This window comes from Sinocyclocheilus grahami, unplaced genomic scaffold (assembly GCF_001515645.1).
Source record: "Sinocyclocheilus grahami isolate Dianchi unplaced genomic scaffold, SAMN03320097.WGS_v1.1 scaffold704.1, whole genome shotgun sequence".
In the NCBI taxonomy this organism is placed as follows: Eukaryota; Metazoa; Chordata; class Actinopteri; order Cypriniformes; family Cyprinidae; genus Sinocyclocheilus; species Sinocyclocheilus grahami.
Genome location: NW_015505883.1, coordinates 251,367 through 272,154, shown reverse-complemented (window position 1 = coordinate 272,154; position 20,788 = coordinate 251,367). Strand labels below are relative to the sequence as shown.

At 37.6% G+C, this 20,788-nt stretch overlaps 1 protein-coding gene across 1 annotated transcript in view; it reads right to left on the bottom strand.

The window, feature by feature from the left end:
• Positions 1 to 20,788, bottom strand: part of tmem63c (transmembrane protein 63C) — a 59,636-nt gene that overhangs the window by 23,396 nt on the left and 15,452 nt on the right. The window contains exons 2-3 of the mRNA XM_016243889.1: positions 6,625 to 6,905; positions 3,033 to 3,112 (exon numbers count right to left, since the gene is read on the bottom strand). Coding sequence (XP_016099375.1) covers positions 3,033 to 3,112; positions 6,625 to 6,858 — 314 coding nt within the window. The 5' untranslated portion in view covers positions 6,859 to 6,905. The remainder of the gene's footprint in view (positions 1 to 3,032; positions 3,113 to 6,624; positions 6,906 to 20,788) is intronic.

Sequence of the window (20,788 nt, the reverse complement as noted above, 5' to 3'; positions counted from 1 at the left end):
CGTGCGGTAGCCCCTGTGTGACAGGCCAAGACTTAGTATGATTCTAGGCTCTTGGTCGTATTCCCTTAAAGGAATCTTGAGCTCTACCCCGGGCCCAGGAGTTCTGGCCCTAACAGGTAAGTTTTGTGGGGTATGTAGCCTAGGTATTTGGCCGTAGGGAATAATGTCACTGACAGCCGTCTAACGTCCCAGGGGCAACTCCCATGGAGATATGGTAGAGTTGGTACTTAGTGCTCGCCATGGTTTCTGGCATGCACTCCCCTCAGCATGGTGGCATGGGTATACCGTTCCCCATAGCGACCCCTAGAGGACGCAGTTCGAAGTTCCCATGAAAGGGAACGTCTCAGGTTACTTATGTAACCATGGTTCCCCGAGTAGGGAACAAGACACTGCGTCCTCTAGGTTTCTTGCCATGCTTCGGACGCAAGCTTCAGATGAAGAAGTGGATGATGTATTCTCCCGGTGCCTATTTATACCATAGTTGCACCGGTAGTGACATCACGGCTAACGCCGGCCAACGTGTTGCTGGTGTTTTTTCAATGTATGCTTCAGACACGGGTCACGACGAGGCATTCCCCATAGTGACCCCTAGAGAACGCAGTGTCTCGTTCCCTACTCAGGGAACCATGGTTATATAAGTAACCTGAGACGGTTTATTGAGTTCCCTAATCTGAAGTGTTAATCAGATAACCACATATAAAACAACCATTTAAGCAAATAAAATTGCAAATATTTCCACCTAGGTGTATTACAGGAAATGAAAAGAAGCAGGTAAAATTCTAGTGTGTATAGATGTAAAAATGTTATTACTGTGAGTGTAGACTGATGCAATGCTTTGCAAATATACACACTGAGAATCAGCTGCACATTCACATAAACAAAGACTTTAATGCGACATGCTGATGCAGAATAAAGCAGCGCTGCTGCAACAGAAGTCTTAAAACTTATGATCAAATTCCACCCACTGCTCCCACGGGGACTAAAGTTTTTAATAATTTTTTTTTTAATAGAACTGGTATCTTGAAAATGTGAGCAAAATTTTAATGAAATGGCATTGACAATGAAATGCTGAAATAAATAAATAAATGACACAATTACTACATATATACAGTGGAGACCAAAATTATTAGAACAAATTTAGAGAACCTATAATTTCCTCAATTTCAAGGTCACTGCTTATTCCTGTTTGAAGTTATCCTAACAGGAGTAGAAGGGCCGTTTTTAAGCATATTTCATAAATTAATTGTATTCAGAAGCACAGTATAAAAAACTTACAGAGATATTTGAAAAAGAACTGATAAAAATTTCAGCAACTGCACGAGAAGTTGGTCATTCCAAATCTGTAATTTCTAGAATATTGCAGTTTTACAATGACACTAACTCATTCAAGTCCCCCAAAAAGGCAGGTTGTCCACGTAAGACAAATGCATGAGTGGACATGATAATGCAGAGCTTCTAAGTTCAACACTGCAGCTGGAATTGCTTATGGTGTGGATCTGTCTCAGCGTGTTTAAGAGAAGTCGGACTGAAATCGCACTCTGCAGTGACCAAGCCTCTCATTAGCAAAAATAAGAAAGGCTAGGCTCACCTTTGCTGAGGAGCATGTTGTGTGGAGAGGGGAGAACTGGACCAAAGTTCACTTTAGTGATGAGAGCATATTTGGGTCAGGTGGGAAACATTTTGTTCAGGGTCAAACTGGGAAAAGACTGAAGCCCAAGTGTGTAAAGATGTCAGTGAAAGGTGGAGGAGGACGTGTCATGTTTTGGGGGATGTTTTCGGCAGCAGGAGTTGAGCCTCTTATACAGACACATGGCAGGTTTAATTCTCTCTGAGGAGTCGGATTCCTCGCTCCATGGGCGGTTCTCGTGGTAGTGCTGAGCAGTGCTCCCCTTTTATAAAAGGGTTACCTATGAGCACGCTACTCCTTCTGAATTCGGAGTTCTCCTCTCATGTGAGAATTTAGTTCTCTGTTTTTCTCAGAGCACCTGGAACCAGCAGCATCAGGCGAACTAGGCCCTTCCTCTGCCTCTCTGATGCGCTGAGTTTTTTGGCTAGCTTGCAGTACACTTACCCTTCTGATTCTAACAATCGCGCTGTAGGTCGAGGATTTAGCAACTTCCCTGCAAATGTTTATCAGAACCTCCTTCAGCAACATGCGGTACCTTCCCTGCAAGCATCTCCCAATCAGCCTGCAATTTTAATGCAAGACAATGCCCCCGTCACACTGCAAAACGGGTAAAACGTAGCTTCCTTGAAGCTAAGAACATTGAAATAATGAAATCGCCGGCACAGAGTCCTGATCTAAACCTGATTGAAAATCTCTGGAAAATCCTTGGCAACAAAGTTATGGCTAAGAAACCCACTACAATTACTGAACTATGGAAGAGACTGGAAGAAGAGTGAACCAAGATCACAGCAGCACAGTGTGAGAAACTAGTGATGTCCTGCAGCCGCAGATGTGCTGAAGTCAATCAAAGCAGGGGCCGCTACACTCTCTACTAATTTCTGACAGCTGCAACCCTCTAAAATTTGAGTTGTAATCTTCTTTTGTGCTACAGTGGTTCCTGTTCTCTAATTTTGATCACTGTGTTTCGCGCAAAATAAAGTTTTTTTTCAAATGCTTTGGTGATTTTGTCAAACATGTTAGTGGAACAGTGTTATACCCACAGCTAATATTTCTTCAAATTTTGAGCGATGAAGATTAATAATATTTCATTAAAAAATCAATCAAATATTTATAGATCTCTAATTTTGATTAGGAAATTGATATAATTATAATTGATATAAAAGGAATAATTGATGAGGGGTCATTGAATTATAAGAAAATAATGCACCCAAGGTGGTAATGCGGCCACAATCAATCAGACAAATAATATAACATCATGATCCAACTATGCCCTGTGTAAACCAGCAGGTGGCACCAGGATTTCACATTGACCTGCTAAGCATTCAGTTCACTCAAACACCACACACAGTTCAATTATTTACATCTTAATGCATTCTTCAATCAGTCAACAGTTCTAAGATGATACCTGTCATTTTCCATAAGCAGAGCCAGACGACCATAGTCCCACGCTGCTTTCCTCAAACAGGAGAAGATTAGAAGCAGGAACTAGAATACAGATACACCAAACCACAGTTATATCAGCATACATATCATGTTCAAGAGATTTTAGAGTGGCCTTAATAAAAAAAAATATACTAATTTATATGGAAACTGTTAGTAAATGATGTGCACAGCGAAAAATAACTTGATATAATGCTCATATAGAGATTGCAAATAATCCAGAATATACCCAGAAGCCATTATGTCACTTTAAATGTGTGTCAAAGCTATTGATATAAAAAGAGTAAGAACTAGCCTATTTGTGTAAGCAAGCACTTACACTCACTAGACCCCTGGCCAGCAGTAATAATTAACCATTTCTTTGGCCAGAGAGAGGTGAATGGTTGTCTTGGAAACTAACAGGCAGTGAGGTCTGCATACACACTTGTGTTCATAATGACACCGGAAGGAAGAGTCAATGACAAGACAACTTAAAACACTGACTGCTGGGAAGCTACAGGTCTCTATTGAGCTTCCTAGGATATGCTGGTTAGCAACTTGTTCTAAACTTAATGGTTGAAGCGTGTGGTTTCTGCCCCAGAAGCGTCATCAAAAATGACTGCAAAAAACAATTCTGCTGTTTATAATTTCATTAAAAATTATTCATTCTTTTGAGTCTGGCATTTTTAATACATCAGCTGATCCGGTTTACAAAACCAGAAAAGATTAATTCACAAACTAAACTGATTTGGTTGTTGAGTTTGACTCAGATATGCAATACCATTCAAATGTTTGGGGTCAGTAAGAAAAAAAAGAAAAGAAATTAATACTTGTGCTAAGCACAACCGTTTTTAACATTGACAATAAGAAGAAATGTTTCTTGAACATCAAATCACCATATCAGAATGATTTTTGAAGGATCATGTCACATTAAAAACTGTGTCTGCAGAAAATGGAGCTTTAAAATATAGATTATAAAAAATCTCACATTGTATTATATTCTTACAATATTAAATTATAGCAATAAATTATAATAATATTTAAATATATAACTGTTTTTACTGTATTTTTAATCAAATAAATGTGGCCTTGGTGAGCATAAGAAAGACTTCTTTCAAAAACACTAAATAAAAACAGACCCCAAACTTTTGACCAATAGTGTAGTCTAGATTCTACAGACATAAACCCCAATTCCAGAAGTGTTGGGAGTTGGGATGTTTTGTAAAATGCAATAAAATCAAGTATCTGCGATTTGTTAATGCTCTTTAACTTTTATTTAACTGACAAAAGTACAAAGAAAAGATTTCCAAAGTTTTCACTGACCAACTTAAATGTATTTTGTAAATATAAGCAAATTTTGATTTTGATGGCTGCAACACACTCCAAAAAAGTAGGGACAGAGGCAAAATAAAAGTGAAACGATTAAAGAAAATCCAAGTTAATCTGTTTTGAAACAGTTCCCAGTAAGCAGGTGAATGGTAATAGGCGAAGGGATCATGTTTGGGTTTAAAAGGAGCATCTTTTAAAAAAGATGAAAAAGAAAAAGCAAAGCTGGATCATGGCTCATCACTTTGTGCCAAATTTAATGAGAGAAGTGTCAAGCAAATCAAAAATCACATTTCTCAATGCAAAATTGCAAAGAATTTAGGTCTTTCACCAACAACAACCATACATAATATTCTGAAAAGATTTAGGGAATCCAGAGAAATCTCAGTCTGTGTAGGGCAAGGCAGGAAACCTCAGTTAAATGAGCATGAGCTGTCATGGGTTAAATATAGCCACATGGGCTCAGGAGTACTTCGGAAAACCACTGTCACTTAACATAGTCTGCTGCTGCATCAACAAATGCAACCTGAATCTCTGTTACTCTAGGAGAAAGCTATACATCAATTCTATGCAGTGATGGGTTCTCTGGGCCAGAGCTCATATAGTCAAAAAGACAGTGGGAATGTGTGCTGTGGTCAGATGAGTCCACATTTCAGCTTGTTTCTGGGAAAAATGGACGTCATGTTCTCAGTCCCAAAGACCATCAGTGAGCTCAGGAAACTCCGGACGTCCAGCTCCTCCACAGAACTGCCACTGCCTGCAGGCCAGGACTCAAACGCCGGCTGAGCCGTACCCAACAGGTCAGAGCGCACCGCCATGGCAGTGGCGCGAGTCTCAGGAAGCCCTTCAAACTGTCAAAGCATCACTGAGGAGAGACGACAGGAAACAAAAAAAATGAATCGGGTGAAAAGTTCGAAAGATAATAACACTGAATGTACTATAGTGTCAAATGATGATGTCAACTACTCATTTATTTGGAAAAATACAAAATTAGTCAATCTGGAAACATAAAACTCAGAGACTTAATGAACTTCTCAGTTAAGGAGAAATATTTGAGTTCCTTTTGGTGTTGTTATTGTTAACTAAAACTTTTAGTGCCGTGGCAACTCACAGAATTAACAGAAAAATACATTAAAATACATTAAAGCTAAACAAAAATGTTAAAAAATTTATAGTAAAAAAAAAAAAATTTACTAAAATTTAAATTAAATGTGAAAATATAAAATAAAAGCTAATTCAAAGTATTAATAAATAATATTGTAGTAGATAAATAAACTGCGTGGTTTCGTAGACACAGAGTGAATGTGCTAGATCAGTCCAGATCTGTCTCCTATTGAAAATGTATGACCAGCCATGAAAAGGAGAATCAGACAACGACATTCAGAGACTGCTGAGCACCTGAAGTGTTGTATCAAGTGAGACTGGTCAAAAATTTGTATCCTCAATTCCCCAAAAAATTAAAGAATAATTAAAAGGAAAGTTGATGTGACACAGTGTTATACAGGCCTCTGTCCCAACTTTTTTAGAGTGTGTTGCAGCCATCAAAATAAAAATGTGTTTATATTTACTAAATAAAATTAAGTTGGCAAGTGAAAACATTGGAATTTTTTTCTTTGTACTTTAGTCAATTAAATAAAGGTTAAAGAGAATGAACAAATCACATATTCTTGATTGTATGGCATTTCACAAAATGTCCCAACTTTTCTGGAATTGGGGTTGTACATGACAATGAGTTAAAGCAGATGCGCTGTTCATCAAATTAATTTAAGTCTGTTAACCTTTCTCTTTTATAGATCAGATGGATGAGTGTCATGGGAAAGAGTCAGAGTCATAATTTATTCCAAAATCAAATAACTAGACAATAACTTGACATTTTACATTGTAACACTATTTTCATGACAACTAAGCAAACTCTCCCAAATTCTCATGAATGAAAATAATCCAATATTTTGTATTAAAATAATATAAATATAATGAGGCTGCAAATTATTATGCAAATACAGTACTCAATATGAGAGGTAGGACTTTTGAGCTAAATTTCATGGAGACTATTTTTTTCTTTCTTTTAATTTTTGGGTGAAACAAACATGTTATTGACAGGCGTTGTGAGATTCATTAGGTTCACACTCTCATAATGGTTAGAAGTAATAACCCTTAATCATAATATTATTAGAAAATATGTTAGATGCACTTGATGTATGTCATGCAGTTGCAGCTAAACAATGCTGCAGAATATTTTAAATATGTTATACCAGCCACAGAACGACGTTGATGGCGAGGACGGTGGGGACTCCTCCGAAGGGCAGGCCTTGCAGGACGCTGCTGCGGGAGTGAGAGCGATAACATCTATCCACTGTGCTGTTCTCCTCCATCAGTGAGCTCAGGAAACTCCTGACGTCCAGCTCCTCCACAGAATTGCCACTGCCTGCAGGCCAGGACTCAAACGCCGGCTGAGCCGTACCCAACAGGTCAGAGCGCACCGCCATGGCAGTGGCGCGAGTCTCAGGAAGCCCTTCAAACTGTCAAAGCATCACTGAGGAGAGACGACAGGAAACAAAAAAATGAATCGGGTGAAAAGTTTGAAAGATAATAACACTGAATGTACTATAGTGTCAAATGATGATGTCAACTACTCATTTATTTGGAAAAATACAAAATTAGTCAATCTGGAAACATAAAACAGCCTCAGAGACTTAATGAACTTCTCAGTTAAGGAGAAATATTTGAGTTCATTTTGGTGTTGTTATTGTTAACTAAAACTTTTAGTGCCTTGGCAACTCACAGAATTAACAGAAAAATACATTAAAATACATTAAAGCTAAACAGAAATGTTTAAAAATTTATAGTAAAAAAAAAAAAAAAAGTACTAAAATTTAAATTAAATGTGAAAATATAAAATAAAAGCTAATTCAAAGTATTAATAAATAATATTGTAGTAGATAAATAATACTAAAATAACATGTTTATAATGAGATCTCTGACTTCTGATGGCAGACATTTGGTGACTCGGGGGCAGTCGTGGCCTAATGGTTAGAGAGTCTGACTTTTAACCCAAAGGTTGTGGGTTCGTTTCTCTGTACTGGCCATGTACACTCCCATTCTGCTGCCCAGGTGCCACAGCAAAAATAGCTGCCTGCTCTGGGTGTGTGTTTGTTCACTACTCACTGCTGTGTGTGTGCATCTGAATGGAATAAATTCCAAGTATGGGACACCATCCTTGGCTATATGTCCTGTCACTTTCACTTTTAAATCAGGGCACAGTTTGAGACATTGTTCAGATCTCTTCTAATTCAGAAACTATTACTGGGGTCTTTTTTCTCAGAAGAAATATCTCAGAAACAGACGAGTTAAACAAAAGTCTCAGTTTGCTCACTTTCCTATCCTTAAATAAAAACATAATTAATAGTGAGAAAGGAACAGACAAAGAATGCATTAAATTGAATGTGATCAAAATTGCATCAGAAATGCACAAAAATAGTAAGCAGCACAACTGCTGTCAACATTGATAATATTAAATAATTCTTAATGATCAAATCAGTATATTAGAATGATTTCTGAAGGATCATGTGACACTGAAGACTGGAGAAATGATGCTGAAAATTCAGCTTTGCCAGCACAGGACTAAATATGTTTTAAAATATATTCAAACAGACATCTAATCAATTGAATTGACAAAACTTAAACAATTTAATAATTTATTACAAATGTAACAATAACAGTGCCCTATGAACTGTGTCTTAATTAATTAAAACATTTTCTGGATTCTGAGTTTTATGATTTAATACAAATTTATTATCAAAAACACTGGTAATCACACGAATGCATAAAAAGTAAATTTTTAAAATGTAATCAAATGAAATTTAGCAAACAAATTGCTACACAACAGAGGTTTACTGTTTAAATTAAAATATGGATGAAAAAACTGTACTGTAAGTTGTATTGCTGTTGAGAATATATTCTACTGAACAATAGTAATATATTTATGTTAAAGTTATTCTTTTTTTAGGGTTGTAGTGAAGATCTTTGTGTTTCTGTGTTGTGAGATGAAGTTCATGTGGAGTGTCTTCATATAGTGAAATGATATGCTAAAAAACAAGAGTAGGCCTATGTGTGAAGTAGACAAAACTACACCAGACAGACTTCATATTTAAATGTCTTCTGGCACTTTAACTTTTACAGACTTTAGTCCACATTACAGTTTGAGTGTACAAGCCTGTCTTTGATTTATTTATCCAAAATTTTGTGACATTCTGAATTACAGCCCCTGTTAAATTTTTATGACTGGATTCTGTGATTTTGTCTACATATTTCTGAGGTACCCAGGTTTGAGCCGTTAAAGCACTTAAGTTTGCAAACAAATCGGTGCTGACAACAGTAAAATTCGAACAAACATTTCTAAACCTTTAAACAAACGCTGGGGCAGCTCAAAGCACAGCTTTCATTCAGTTTAACAGATGTGTTTCGTTTACCTTTATGAATATTGCCCTCAAGCACATTAACAGGAACACACAAAACCAGCTCACTGGTTTGTTGATATTACAGATAATGCTGTGCCTTAAACTGCTGGTTGCCATTGTAATAAATAAACCATCTCCCAACTCACACTTTTAGACTCAGACACTTTATATCAGTCAGCTAATTCCCATCAAATCAATTTAAGATGTTTCATCATCCTCAAGTCATGCAGCAACACATTGACTGTAATAAATCTTATCTTTGAAATATCCACAGATTAAACATGCAGTTTAACTAAAACTAGTGTGTGTGTTCCTATTACCTATCATCAAAACTGTTAAGAGAAAGAGAGAGAGAGAGAAAGCAGAAGGTAATGTTAGTTATGTTATAAGAAAAGGTACAAAAGCTGTCACTGGGACTGTACATTTTCAAAACGTACACCTTTGTACCTAAAGTGTCCATATTAGCAACTTAAAGGTACATATTATTGTTACCTAAAGTAGGTAGTACCATACGTGCCATTTTCCCAGGATGCGTCCTGGCCAGGATTTCTATGTTGCCTAAAATATCTAGGTTTTGGCTTTGTTTGCGTGTGCAGACCGATCGGTGTTTTGATGTCATACACCGATCGGTCTGCACAGGCAAACAAAGCCAAAACCTAGATATTTTAGGCAATATAGAAATCCTGGCCAGGACGCGTCCTGGGAAAATGGCACGTACGGTCACCCTAACCTAAAGTCAGTGTACACATTAGTTCCTAAAAGGTACAAAAGTGAACCTTTTGAAAAGTTACTTTCATCGAGGGTGTCAAAACTTTCAAACATCAACTCTTACAGATTATTTAACCAACAACCACTGTTCAAGACCTTCAGATATTCATCTATCTAGCTAGCTATCTATTTATCACTAGCAAAGCCTAGCAACTAGTCTAGGGAACGCTAACAACGTTAAGTCATGCTAACAACATGCTAAGAAACATACAATGTGTTAACACATGTTAGTAATATACTAATTCATGCTAACAACATGTTAAAACATGTTAAAAACATGCTAGCAACAGCTAAAACATGTTAACTATGTGATGCTAAAAACATGTTAGCTGTTTCAAACATTGGCTTTCTCAAGCCAACATAAAAGTTTGTCCTAACACATTTACTCTCTAGTTCTGTTATGGCACTATAAAAATACATTCATGAAAGAAATCCCATTATAATAACAAGATCATATAAATTAAATGAATCAATTCTGTCCCACAAAGAACAAGTTTTTTTTAAAAATTGTATGCTTAAAGATGTAATGTTTTATCGGCACAATTTAAAATGATAGCTGTCAATCAATTAGAAACGTTCATTGAATTAATTATATGACAGTCTAGGGGTCACCAAACTCGGTCCTGGAGCACTGGTGTCCTGCAGAGTTTAGCTCCAACCCTAATCAAACACACCTGAACCAGCTGATCAAGGTCTTACTAGATATACTTGTGTTGAGGCAAGTTGGAGCTAAACTCTGCAGGACACCGGCCCTCCAGGACCGAGTGTGTGATAGGACACCCAAATCCCTTATCATTTTATAAATAATACTGTTTTTGTGTCACAGAATGTTGTTTAAAGAGATTTGTAGGCGAGAATGTAGTTGTTTAGACTTCAAATATGTGGTTTGTTAATAAAGATAACGTCTATTTGAAAATTTGCCTCTATGTTTTCGGAGACGTGAGCTCCAGGGCGTTAGCGGCTGTTCAGCACTCATGAACCCGCCGAGAGCAGCCTCACCTCGGCCAGATCTTCTGGAATTTGCAGCTGGCTCTGATGTCTCTATAGTGGTTAAACATAAGATATAATTCATTTTGGGTAAATCTAATGGGCAGTCTTTGGTCTCATTAATCTATAATTTGTTCCAGAGCAAATAGTTTTGTCTGAGGGCAAAATCTCATATCAGAGTGCCTTTGTACTTTTGACTGAACTTTAATGATGGCTGTTGTTGTTGTTTATTAAATATTATTATGCAATAATTAGATGGCGACAAGAGACTGTTTTTATGTGTGTGTCAGCAGCAAAGACTTCTATATTGAAAGAGACTGAAACAGAGTTGTAAACTAGGAAGTTACTTTTCCTTTTAAAAAACACCTTGTAAGATGCAGCCAACAAATGCAGCGCTGTCATCGGAAATCACCCTTAACAGATGAAAGGATAGTACTACAAAGATATCGCTTTCCTCAGCGGACATTCAAACTAATGTTTTATTGTGAATATGAGATTGAGCTGAAGAATGAATGCTGTATCAGATGCAGGTAATCACACTCGCTCAGTCTATCTCTCTCTCATAATACTCCACTCTATATAATACAGTGACATTTTAATACAGTAATAGCCTACAATAAGCTTTTAATAAAGCAACTCAATGTTCCTTCGTTACTAGTTCTAAAGTGACGTTTTCGAAATAGTAATGGAGGCTTGAGCGCAGCTGTTAAACTGTCAACTTGAGATTGGAATCCATGGCGGAAGGAAATAATTCTGCACAAAAGAGGGTTTTTAAAGACACTCTGTTGTTGTTTCTCATGTATTTACACACTCGTGCTGTAAAACTGTTGTATAAATGCAATATCACACTTGTAGCAGTGCAATATGGCTGCCGAATCACAGTCGTGCTGATATACAGCAATGTCGCACTGCTACTCGTGTAATATTGCTCATATATAATACAACATTGCACTAATATTTTAAATCTATTCAAATTTGACTATCTTTACATTTAGCTTACAGTTACAGATTAGCTCATAAAAAAATACATTGATATTAGTACTCAAGTATGCAACCAAGTTTACATGATAAAACTTGGTATCTAAATAGGGTCGTACAGCAAGCAACCAGTATGTAAGATCATGTTGATAGAAAATAATGCAACATCCCACATAATTCACTTCTTTATTGCTGTCAGCTCAAACAAATAACCAATAACACCCAAGGTCGCTGCACTGTCGCTGACAAAGATTAACTCTTCCAGTCAGACTTTTTTGCTTTACAGTATGACTCTCATCCTCTGGCCATGGGTTACGAGGAAAAAAAAAAAAGCTAACAGTCTATGCGGCACACATTCTGTCACAGGTTAAGAAATTATTATTATGACAAGTAAGCAATTCCTTCTTCTAAATGTGCATACACAGATGTTATACCATACAGGCCTAATGCTGTACATAAACAACATGATGTCCTAAAATACATTATAACATTATTTCACAACAAACAATATAAACAGTAATATAAACAGTGAAATGGGAGATAAACTATGTCATATTCCTCAAAATGAAGTATCATCTCACTCTGATAGGTGTTTGTTTTGTAGTTTACTTGAAAAGACAATGAGTAAAAGAAGAAACACATTAGCATCTTCAGTCCCATGGCTGTGGGGTGAGCAGCTGGAGATGCAAAGAGCTAAAGCCACCTGAGCGCCTGATGAAATGCTGAAAAATGACACAAAGACACCTCTCATGTGGCAGAGAATCACTGGGTGTAAACCCAATGAGAGCTTTCTGCCAAGTGTCCAGTACAAACAGACCATTCAGTGCTGCTCAAGCTCAGTGCAGTGCAAAGGAAATTCATGATGTTCTTCACACTAAATAACTTAACATATGCTGATGTTTGAAAACAGCTAAATAAAAATCTCAATCATCAATTAATATTAATGTATCAGGAACACTCTCTGGAAACATTTGTGACAAAAGGTGTTTTAGCATTCCATGTAAAGTACACACAGTGTATATGATTCATACTGTCTAATTTAATACTGTATACTAATTAAAAAATATATAAATAATATATATAAATATTTATATCAGCTTTTATGAATGATTTCTGAAGGATCATGTGCCACTGAAGACTGGAGTAATGATGCTGATGAGAATTCAGCTTTGCATCACAGGAATAGATAATATTTTAAACTATATTAAAATATAAAACTATTATTTTAAATTTCAATAATATTTCACAATATTATATATATATATATATATATATATATATATATATATACTGGTGTTAATTTTTTTTATTTATCTATTTATTTTTTTTAGATTGAGATAGAGTTTGAATTTAAGATTTTTTTTTTATTTTGCTCATGTACACAAATGTCAATTACTGAACTGACAACTAATGGACAACTAAAATTATGTTTATCACAACAGCATGCAACCAGAATCATATGATGCTACTTTCTTATGTGGTGGACATTTGGACCACATTATTGTAAAATGGTATTGTAAGAACTTTGTTTTCCAGAAAGGATGCACAGAAAACTGTATACACCAGTGCCATGATGACATGTTATCCACTACAAGATTATAGATTATGTGTTTTTTGGGCCTTTGGGCCTGGAATTCAATATTTGATTGCCCTGATTCTGAACCACATGAATCAACCACAGTGCTTGTCCACACAGTAAAACCATTTGTCAGCTGAAGTCCCATTACTTGCTTGAGAAAGCACATGATCTTGGATTATGTATGAAAAAAGGAGAAAGACCTGAGACAGCAAAAGGGAAGAGATAAATTACATTGTGAGCTCTAATCGACTCATTTAATGAAAATGGCACGTATGGTCACCCTACTTTAGGTAACAATAACATGTACCTTTAAGGTACTAATATGGACACTTTAGGTACAAAGGTGTACGTTTTGAAAATGTACCGTCCCAGTGACAGCTTTTGTACCTTTTCTTCTGAGAGTGTAGTAGATCATCTCAAGCCAACATAATAAAGTTTTGTTGTGTGAAATTTTCCTGATTCTGATTCATTGTGTGTTTTGTCAAATCACAAGGATAAAGATAAAAGTGTTATGCCCCCATGAAAATAATGATTACCTTTAATAAAACAATATCAGAGTCTGATGTCTCTAGCGGGGAGATCAGTGATTCATGCTTCAACATGCTTTTATCCTCACAGTACTTCTTTTGTTTGTGTTGTGCTTGCATCTTTTACTGCAAAGTCACTGAATGCAGGTTACATTTCTGTTTCCTCCAAATCAGCTCTCAGATCCTGAGTGCTCCTGAATACAAATGAGTCACAGCGTCACATTCTTATTGCATTCACTCAGTGTGTTTTGGAAGTAATCTTGATTCCCAAACAGAGAGGTGCAGGCTACTGCTGTAACAGCTTTCCTGTGGTTTTCATTCGAGGGAAAAAAAAAATAAAAAATTTACAAATAGCTTTAAAAGTAATTTCTAAAATAAATAGTATGAAGTAATTTAAGAGGTAATTTAGGGATGTAACATTCAAACATCCATCTGTAACAGGACAAAACAGGACATCTGTAACAAAAAACATCTATAGTTTATTCAAAATTGTGTATAAGTGTGTCAAAAATGTTTGGACCACATGGCTTTGGTTCTGTGGACAAAAATGTTTCACATATTAATAAGCAATTAAGCATTATATATTTTTATAACAAAATATTTACATAACAATATATCAATATATATATATGATCAAAAATTAAATACAAATTTAATATTATGAAATATTAATAAACTGTAAAATATTGGTATTTAAATAAATGCTGTTCTTTTTAACTTTTTATTTATCAAAGAATCCTGAAAAAAATTATCTCAGATTCCAATAAAACATTAAGCAGTACATTTATTTCCAATACTGATAATAAATCAGCACATTAGAATGATATCTAAAGGATCATGTGACACTGAAGACAGGAGTAATAGCTGATGAAAACTCAGTTTAGCATAGAATAAATGCAGCCTTGATGAGCATAAGAAACTTCTTTGAAAATTACTGATCCCAAACTTTTGAACAGCAGTATATATATAAATATATATAATATAATATAATAATAATATATATATGTGTGTGTGTATTTGTGTGTGTGTGTGGCGTGTCTGTGTTATTAATATGTATTACTAAAAATATCTAAAATACTAATACTAATCTACTTAATTATGTTTTCTTTCAATAATCTATTATAAAAAAAGAAGAATGTATATGAATTTCATTTAACTGTATTTTTAAACACATTTTAAGATTAAAAAAAATGTTAACACCGACTTACTGAAAATCCCTACTAGGCCAGAAATATTGCATTACTTTCCAATTTTTGCTCTCATACTTCAGACGGGAATCCCTCGGCTTGATTTGCTGTGACTGAACGGATAAATTAGCCATGCAATATCCAGGGAGCATCCTGCCAAAATGAAAGAAGCCCTCCTCTAGACACCCCACCAACCACAACTCACATTTCATCTCTGGGTCTGTAATCCAGAGGTCTTAAAGCCCACAGTCCTTGAACAGATTTGGTGACATAATGAATCTGCCACATGACAGAGCCTTGCTGTAATTAAATATGCTAATTTAATCTAAACAACCTTATAAAAGTTGCTGTTATGCAATGAGGAATAAAAGTGGCAGATAATTATAGTTTTCTTAGGGTCTCTAAGGTGTTCTGAGTGTTTGTAACATGTTGCTAGGGTATTCTGGATGGTTGCTAGGTTGCTTACTGGTGGCTTCTACTGTGTACTTCTTGTATCCATGTCCATAGTACAAATGCTGTTAAGCATCAATGTTTAAAGCTGTGTTACAATGCAGGGTCCCTATGCAGTTTCACAACTCCCTACAAACTCAGAATGAGGTGTCTGTAGAAGTTCACTTCACTTGATAATATTTGTTTGTTTGGAATGCCCTGTTACATCGTCAAACACAGATGACGACTGAATAACACAGATCTGAGGTGTCTAATGTACAATATTTCAAAGCCCGATAAATGACAGTTGTGATATGTCATTTGAAAATAAGTGTGATATGGTTAATTTGATATGGACTTTCTACTTGCCTGAAACTGCCTAGCAACACTCCTAAGGTGAATTCAACTTTTCTTGTACACGCGACTCTATATCGAAATACATATGTTCCTTATGCCATTTGCGGTGCTCTTCAGGCATTTGCGCTCCCTAAATTTGGAATCTCAGTTATTTGAGTATTCAAATACTATGAAGTTTACTTTGGCGGACACTATTATAATGCACCCTAAAACTTATGGTTGATATTTTTTCAAAATACCCCTAGGGGCTTTCAGCAGTAATACCAGGACCGTTTCTAGGCATAGATTAACTAGGCGTCTTGTCTGTTAAGTTTGGTCCTTTGAGTTCAGTTTCATTACTTGTGTTTATGCTGCCTTCACATGCTATCGGAAATTTCCTATTTCCCATTTCTGAAGTTGTAATTATGAGTTTATCGTGTTCAAGTGCTTTGTTGTTGGAATGAACAGGAATGGTAAGATGGCGCCGACGCTGATGGCTGCCTCCGTGGCGTGCTCCGCAGTTGTTTTTATGTTTTTGTTAGTTTGTCCTGTCTTTAGTTATATCCCTGCAATATATATACCCCCGCTCTCTACCCAACAAAACGGATGAACTTCTTCTGCTCTCCCGGACAAATAAGGATTTTTCAAACTCTGCTGCTCTGTGTTTCATGGAAACCTGGCTGAAAGACGCCATTCCGGACAGCAAGTTGAGTCTGCCGGGATTTCAGCTGTTCAGAGCGGACCGCGACGCAGAATCAACGGGGAAATCACGCGGCGGCGGGACATGCTTTTACATCAATGAGAGGTGGTGTACAGATGTAACTGTGTTAAAGAAGATCTGCCGTTCAGATCTAGAAGTGCTCTTCATTAACTGCAAGCCGTTCAACTCGCCACGGGAGTTTTGCTCGTTCATTCTCGTAAGTGTGTACATTCCAATAAAGCTCATTCTGATTCTGATTCTGAATCAAGGAGGACGTCTTATTCATGAGTTAATTCTTGCCCAATAATTGTAGAAATCCTATAATTAAAGTGGAAATGTATAGGGAACGCTTTGTCAATATCCAGTGACTAAATACAATTTAAGACAAGTCATTTCACTCTGCGGCCATCTCTCGGGCATGCAAGTGCAGCTCCTATATTTTTGAATGGCGAAACATCAAATTCTCTAAAACTGTTCGCCAAGCTTATGATTAAATTTCATATTTGAAATCACCAATGAAATCTGACAATGTCTCATAAATAGCATTTTAAAAAGCCAAATAAACCAGTAGCAGGAGAACCGCTTGTGTCGGTGCTTGGAGGGACATACAGCGCTATGCGTTTGAAGCCCTAATCAACAGTACTACAGCTATATTTCTCTCCTCCGGCATGTTTCAAGTTTATGGCCCACCCAGATCAGAAACTCTGGGCATCGAAATTATCTCTGAGTTTCATATTTGTAAATACAAGAGGCCATTCATGTCCAATTTCGATTTATAATAACTCCGATAGCACATGAAGGCAGCATTAGTCCTGAGGCTCGTTTGAGAAATTGGCCTTCTCGTTTAAGAAAATCTATGCAGAACCGATCACCAATGATCACCGCAAGATGCAAGCAGGTTAGAAATGTGTCCAAGGGCAGTCTGCCTTGCTCTGATGTCACTCTGACGTATACCAAATTTCTTGTGACAGCGAGTCAGCAAAGTTGCTCTCCCCCCGCTGTGCTGAACAAAAGCACGATTGGAAACGACTTGCTGACGACACAGATTAATGCTCATTGGTTCAATCAGTCCAAACAGTTGCGTTCTCTTCTAAAATGATTTTATTTTAAATCTGATATCATGTGATTGTGTTTAAACTTTGCATGAATATTCCCAAACACTATTACAGTACGATCTCTGTGTGAGATATGTGATTGCTGTCATATTTCTGAAAAATCTAAAATACGTATTTGTATTAAAGTAAAAATGGATGATAAATACATCTTTCTAATGGAATTAAATAGCAAGTATCTTGAGTGTCTTGTTCATCATATTTGTTTTCATATAAAAGCAACAGAACTGAAATTATATCAGCAACACAGAGCATGAGTGTGAATAACGTGATATCCGTCTTTGGTCTCGCAGGTATCTGTTCTGTTAGCTCAGAACTGTCCGTCTTGACTGCACTTGTTTCACTCCTCCCCTCACTGCAGCCGCCTACTCTCGCCTAAATTTCAGGCGTGGCTAGCTGCATCTCAAACGAGCCTCTGGCGTCCTTGGTTGCCTTGGTTACTGATTTCTTAATTGATTAGTTCAACCTGTTCCTTGCTTCATAAAAGCGTCTGAATAACAGCATAAGAAATATAGATTTTTTTTCCGGTGTCAGAAAGATGGTGACCAGAAATACAAATCTTTAATGCAGGATACTGTATTTTGAAATTATACATATTTTACATTAATGACATGTTTGAAAAATAGTGATATATAAAAATGTCCCTTAGGGTGCCAAAATGGCCCTGAGTAACTGATGCCATTCATTCATTCATATGCTAATTATGGTTTCCTATTGTCCCATGCTATTATCTTTTTGAGTGACGCGCATTTATATAGATTGCCTTATTCCATAAACTGTGCAGTGGTGATATTTCAGTATGTTCTTTATGCTCTATTAAGATCTATTCTTGACAAAAAAGGATGTGAGTCATAAATGCAGTAATGTCACATCTAAGCAGCAATCTGGCTTATCACTTACTCTATTTCACACACACACACACACACACACACATACACACACACAAGCTGCATCAGCCAAGAAAATATTTAAAGGTAAAGGATGGCATTGTTATGATGATGCAATACTTTCTTCTAATTTGAACAACTAGGCTATATGTAAGCCATTCATAGGTTGAGTCCCCTGAAAAGTGTAAACAGTAGCTCTGTGCCAATCAAAACTTGTCTTTGAGAATCTCTTAAGCAGTGGCATGCCTATTTAAAAAAAAAATTTTTTATTAACAATAGCAAATATGGGGAGTGTTCTAGAAACCAGTGTGAAAATAATGTATTTTTCATTGGAATCACTTTGGGAATTTTTTGTTTCCTACTGATGAGCTATAAAAACATTGACAGACAATCAGAATCCACCCAACTTTAAAAAGCATAAGCATTTAAAATGACAGATGACACAACAACATCACTGTGGCAAGGGAGGCGTGGTTCAGCGAAGTCTGCAGCGGAAGAGAGGGACGGAAGACAAGCGGTGAGTAAGTAGATCAAGTGCAAAATGATCAACACCTGTGTCTGATTGCAGTAATTAGCCTGGAGAGACCGGATAAAAGGCAGACTGGAGAGCGTGGTTGGGAGAGAGAGACGGGGACTCGTGGCCATCCCTTAGCCGGAGAAGGAGAACCAGCAAAACTGAGTTTATGCCCTGGGCAGATTGAGAACGTGCTGGAAGCCACGTTTGTGTTTTTGTTGAACTTTAAGTGAATGAATAAAAGATCCACAAGTCTCCAAACCGCCCACCTGAGTCACTTCCTTCTTCCCACTACGAACTTTGCTACAATCACTTTGGGGAAGTTGTGGCCTAATGGTTAGAGAGTCGGACTCGTAACCCAAAGGCTGCGGGTTCGAGTCTCGTACTGACAGGGATTGTAGGTGGGGGGAGTGAATGTACGGCTCTCTCTCCCACCTTCAATACCACGACTGAGGTGCCCTTGAGCAAGGTGCCGAACCCCCAACTGCTCCCCGAGCACTGTAGCAAAAATGGCTGCCCACTGCTCCGGGTGTGTGTTCACGGTGTGTGTGTGTGTTCACTGCTGGGTGCACTTTGGATGGGTTAAATGCAGAGCACTAATTCCAAGTACGGGTCACCATACTTGGCCACATGTCACGTCACTTTCACTTATAATCATGCATTGGTGCTGATGTTAAATAGCAGCAGTGGCGAAATCCAGTCCTGGAGAGCTGCAGCCCTGCAGAGTCCAGCTCCTGCCTGTAGCTTTCTAGTAACCCTTCAGACCTTGATTAGCTTGTTCAGGTGTGTTTGATTAGGGTAGAAGTAAAACTCTGCAGGGCTGCGGCTCTCCAGGACTGACGTTCGCCACCCCTGTTATATAGTTACCTTTCTTCTTGTGAAGTGGCTTTAACTCGGTGCAGTCTTTCTTTTCACATATTTTTTTTTTCAAAATCAATATTTTCAGTAACTCAGATTAATATATGCTTATTTATTTGTTAAGTAGCTGTATGATTGCGCTAAAAATATATATACTACTACAATTATGTACTGCTAATGGTCTAAACCAAGGGTGGCCAACATCAGTCCTGGAGAGCCACAGCCCTGCCGAATTTTGCTCCAACCTGGATATAAACTCACCTGCTTGTAGCTTTCTAGTAACTGGTTCGGGTGTGTTTGATTAGGGTTGGAGCAAAACTCTGCAGGACTCTGGCTCTCCAAGACCAACGTTGGACACCCATGGCCTATGGCATTATGTGGTGAAAACTGGGCCTTTAAGGCTGAAAAAAGCGCTAATCAAAGTCCTCAGGCTTACTAGAAACTTCCAGACGAGTGTGTTGGAGCTGGTGGGGGCTTAACCTATGGAAGTCCATTTCCGCCTCTGAATAAAACATTTAAAAAGGTAATTGTGACTTATCTCACAATCATCAGCAGATCCCGACAAGCCAGTCTACACACCGTGCTTGGATGTCAAATGCCAAGCTCTCCTTGAGAAGTACGAAGGGTCTGGAAACCCCAACATTGCCGACCACCTAATTGAATCCCTGAATGCTGCCAGACGTAGCCGATGGGAAGGATCAGTGGAAAAACTCAACTTCACCCACTCCAGTCGGAAGAGTTGGAGCCTGATTCGTCGACTGGGTGCCTCCCAATGGCCACCAGGACAGTCTAAACCAGCCGTCAGTCCAAATGCCGTTGCCAGCCACCTTCTCCAGGTGGCAAAAGCTCCACTGTCGAAACCACACCGTCAATCTGTGCGCAACGAGTGGTCGGCAGTATTGTCGCTTGAAGACAGTCGGACTGGAGGGTGACTGCCTGGAGGAATTCACAGAGTTGGAACTGGAGGCGGTGCTCCGTACGTTGAAGGACGGCTCCACCGCAGGATATGACAACATCCTGCAAGAATTTCTTAAACATCTTGGACCCAAGGCTAAATCATGACTCGCTTCAATCTACAAGCGGACAATTCAAGAAAA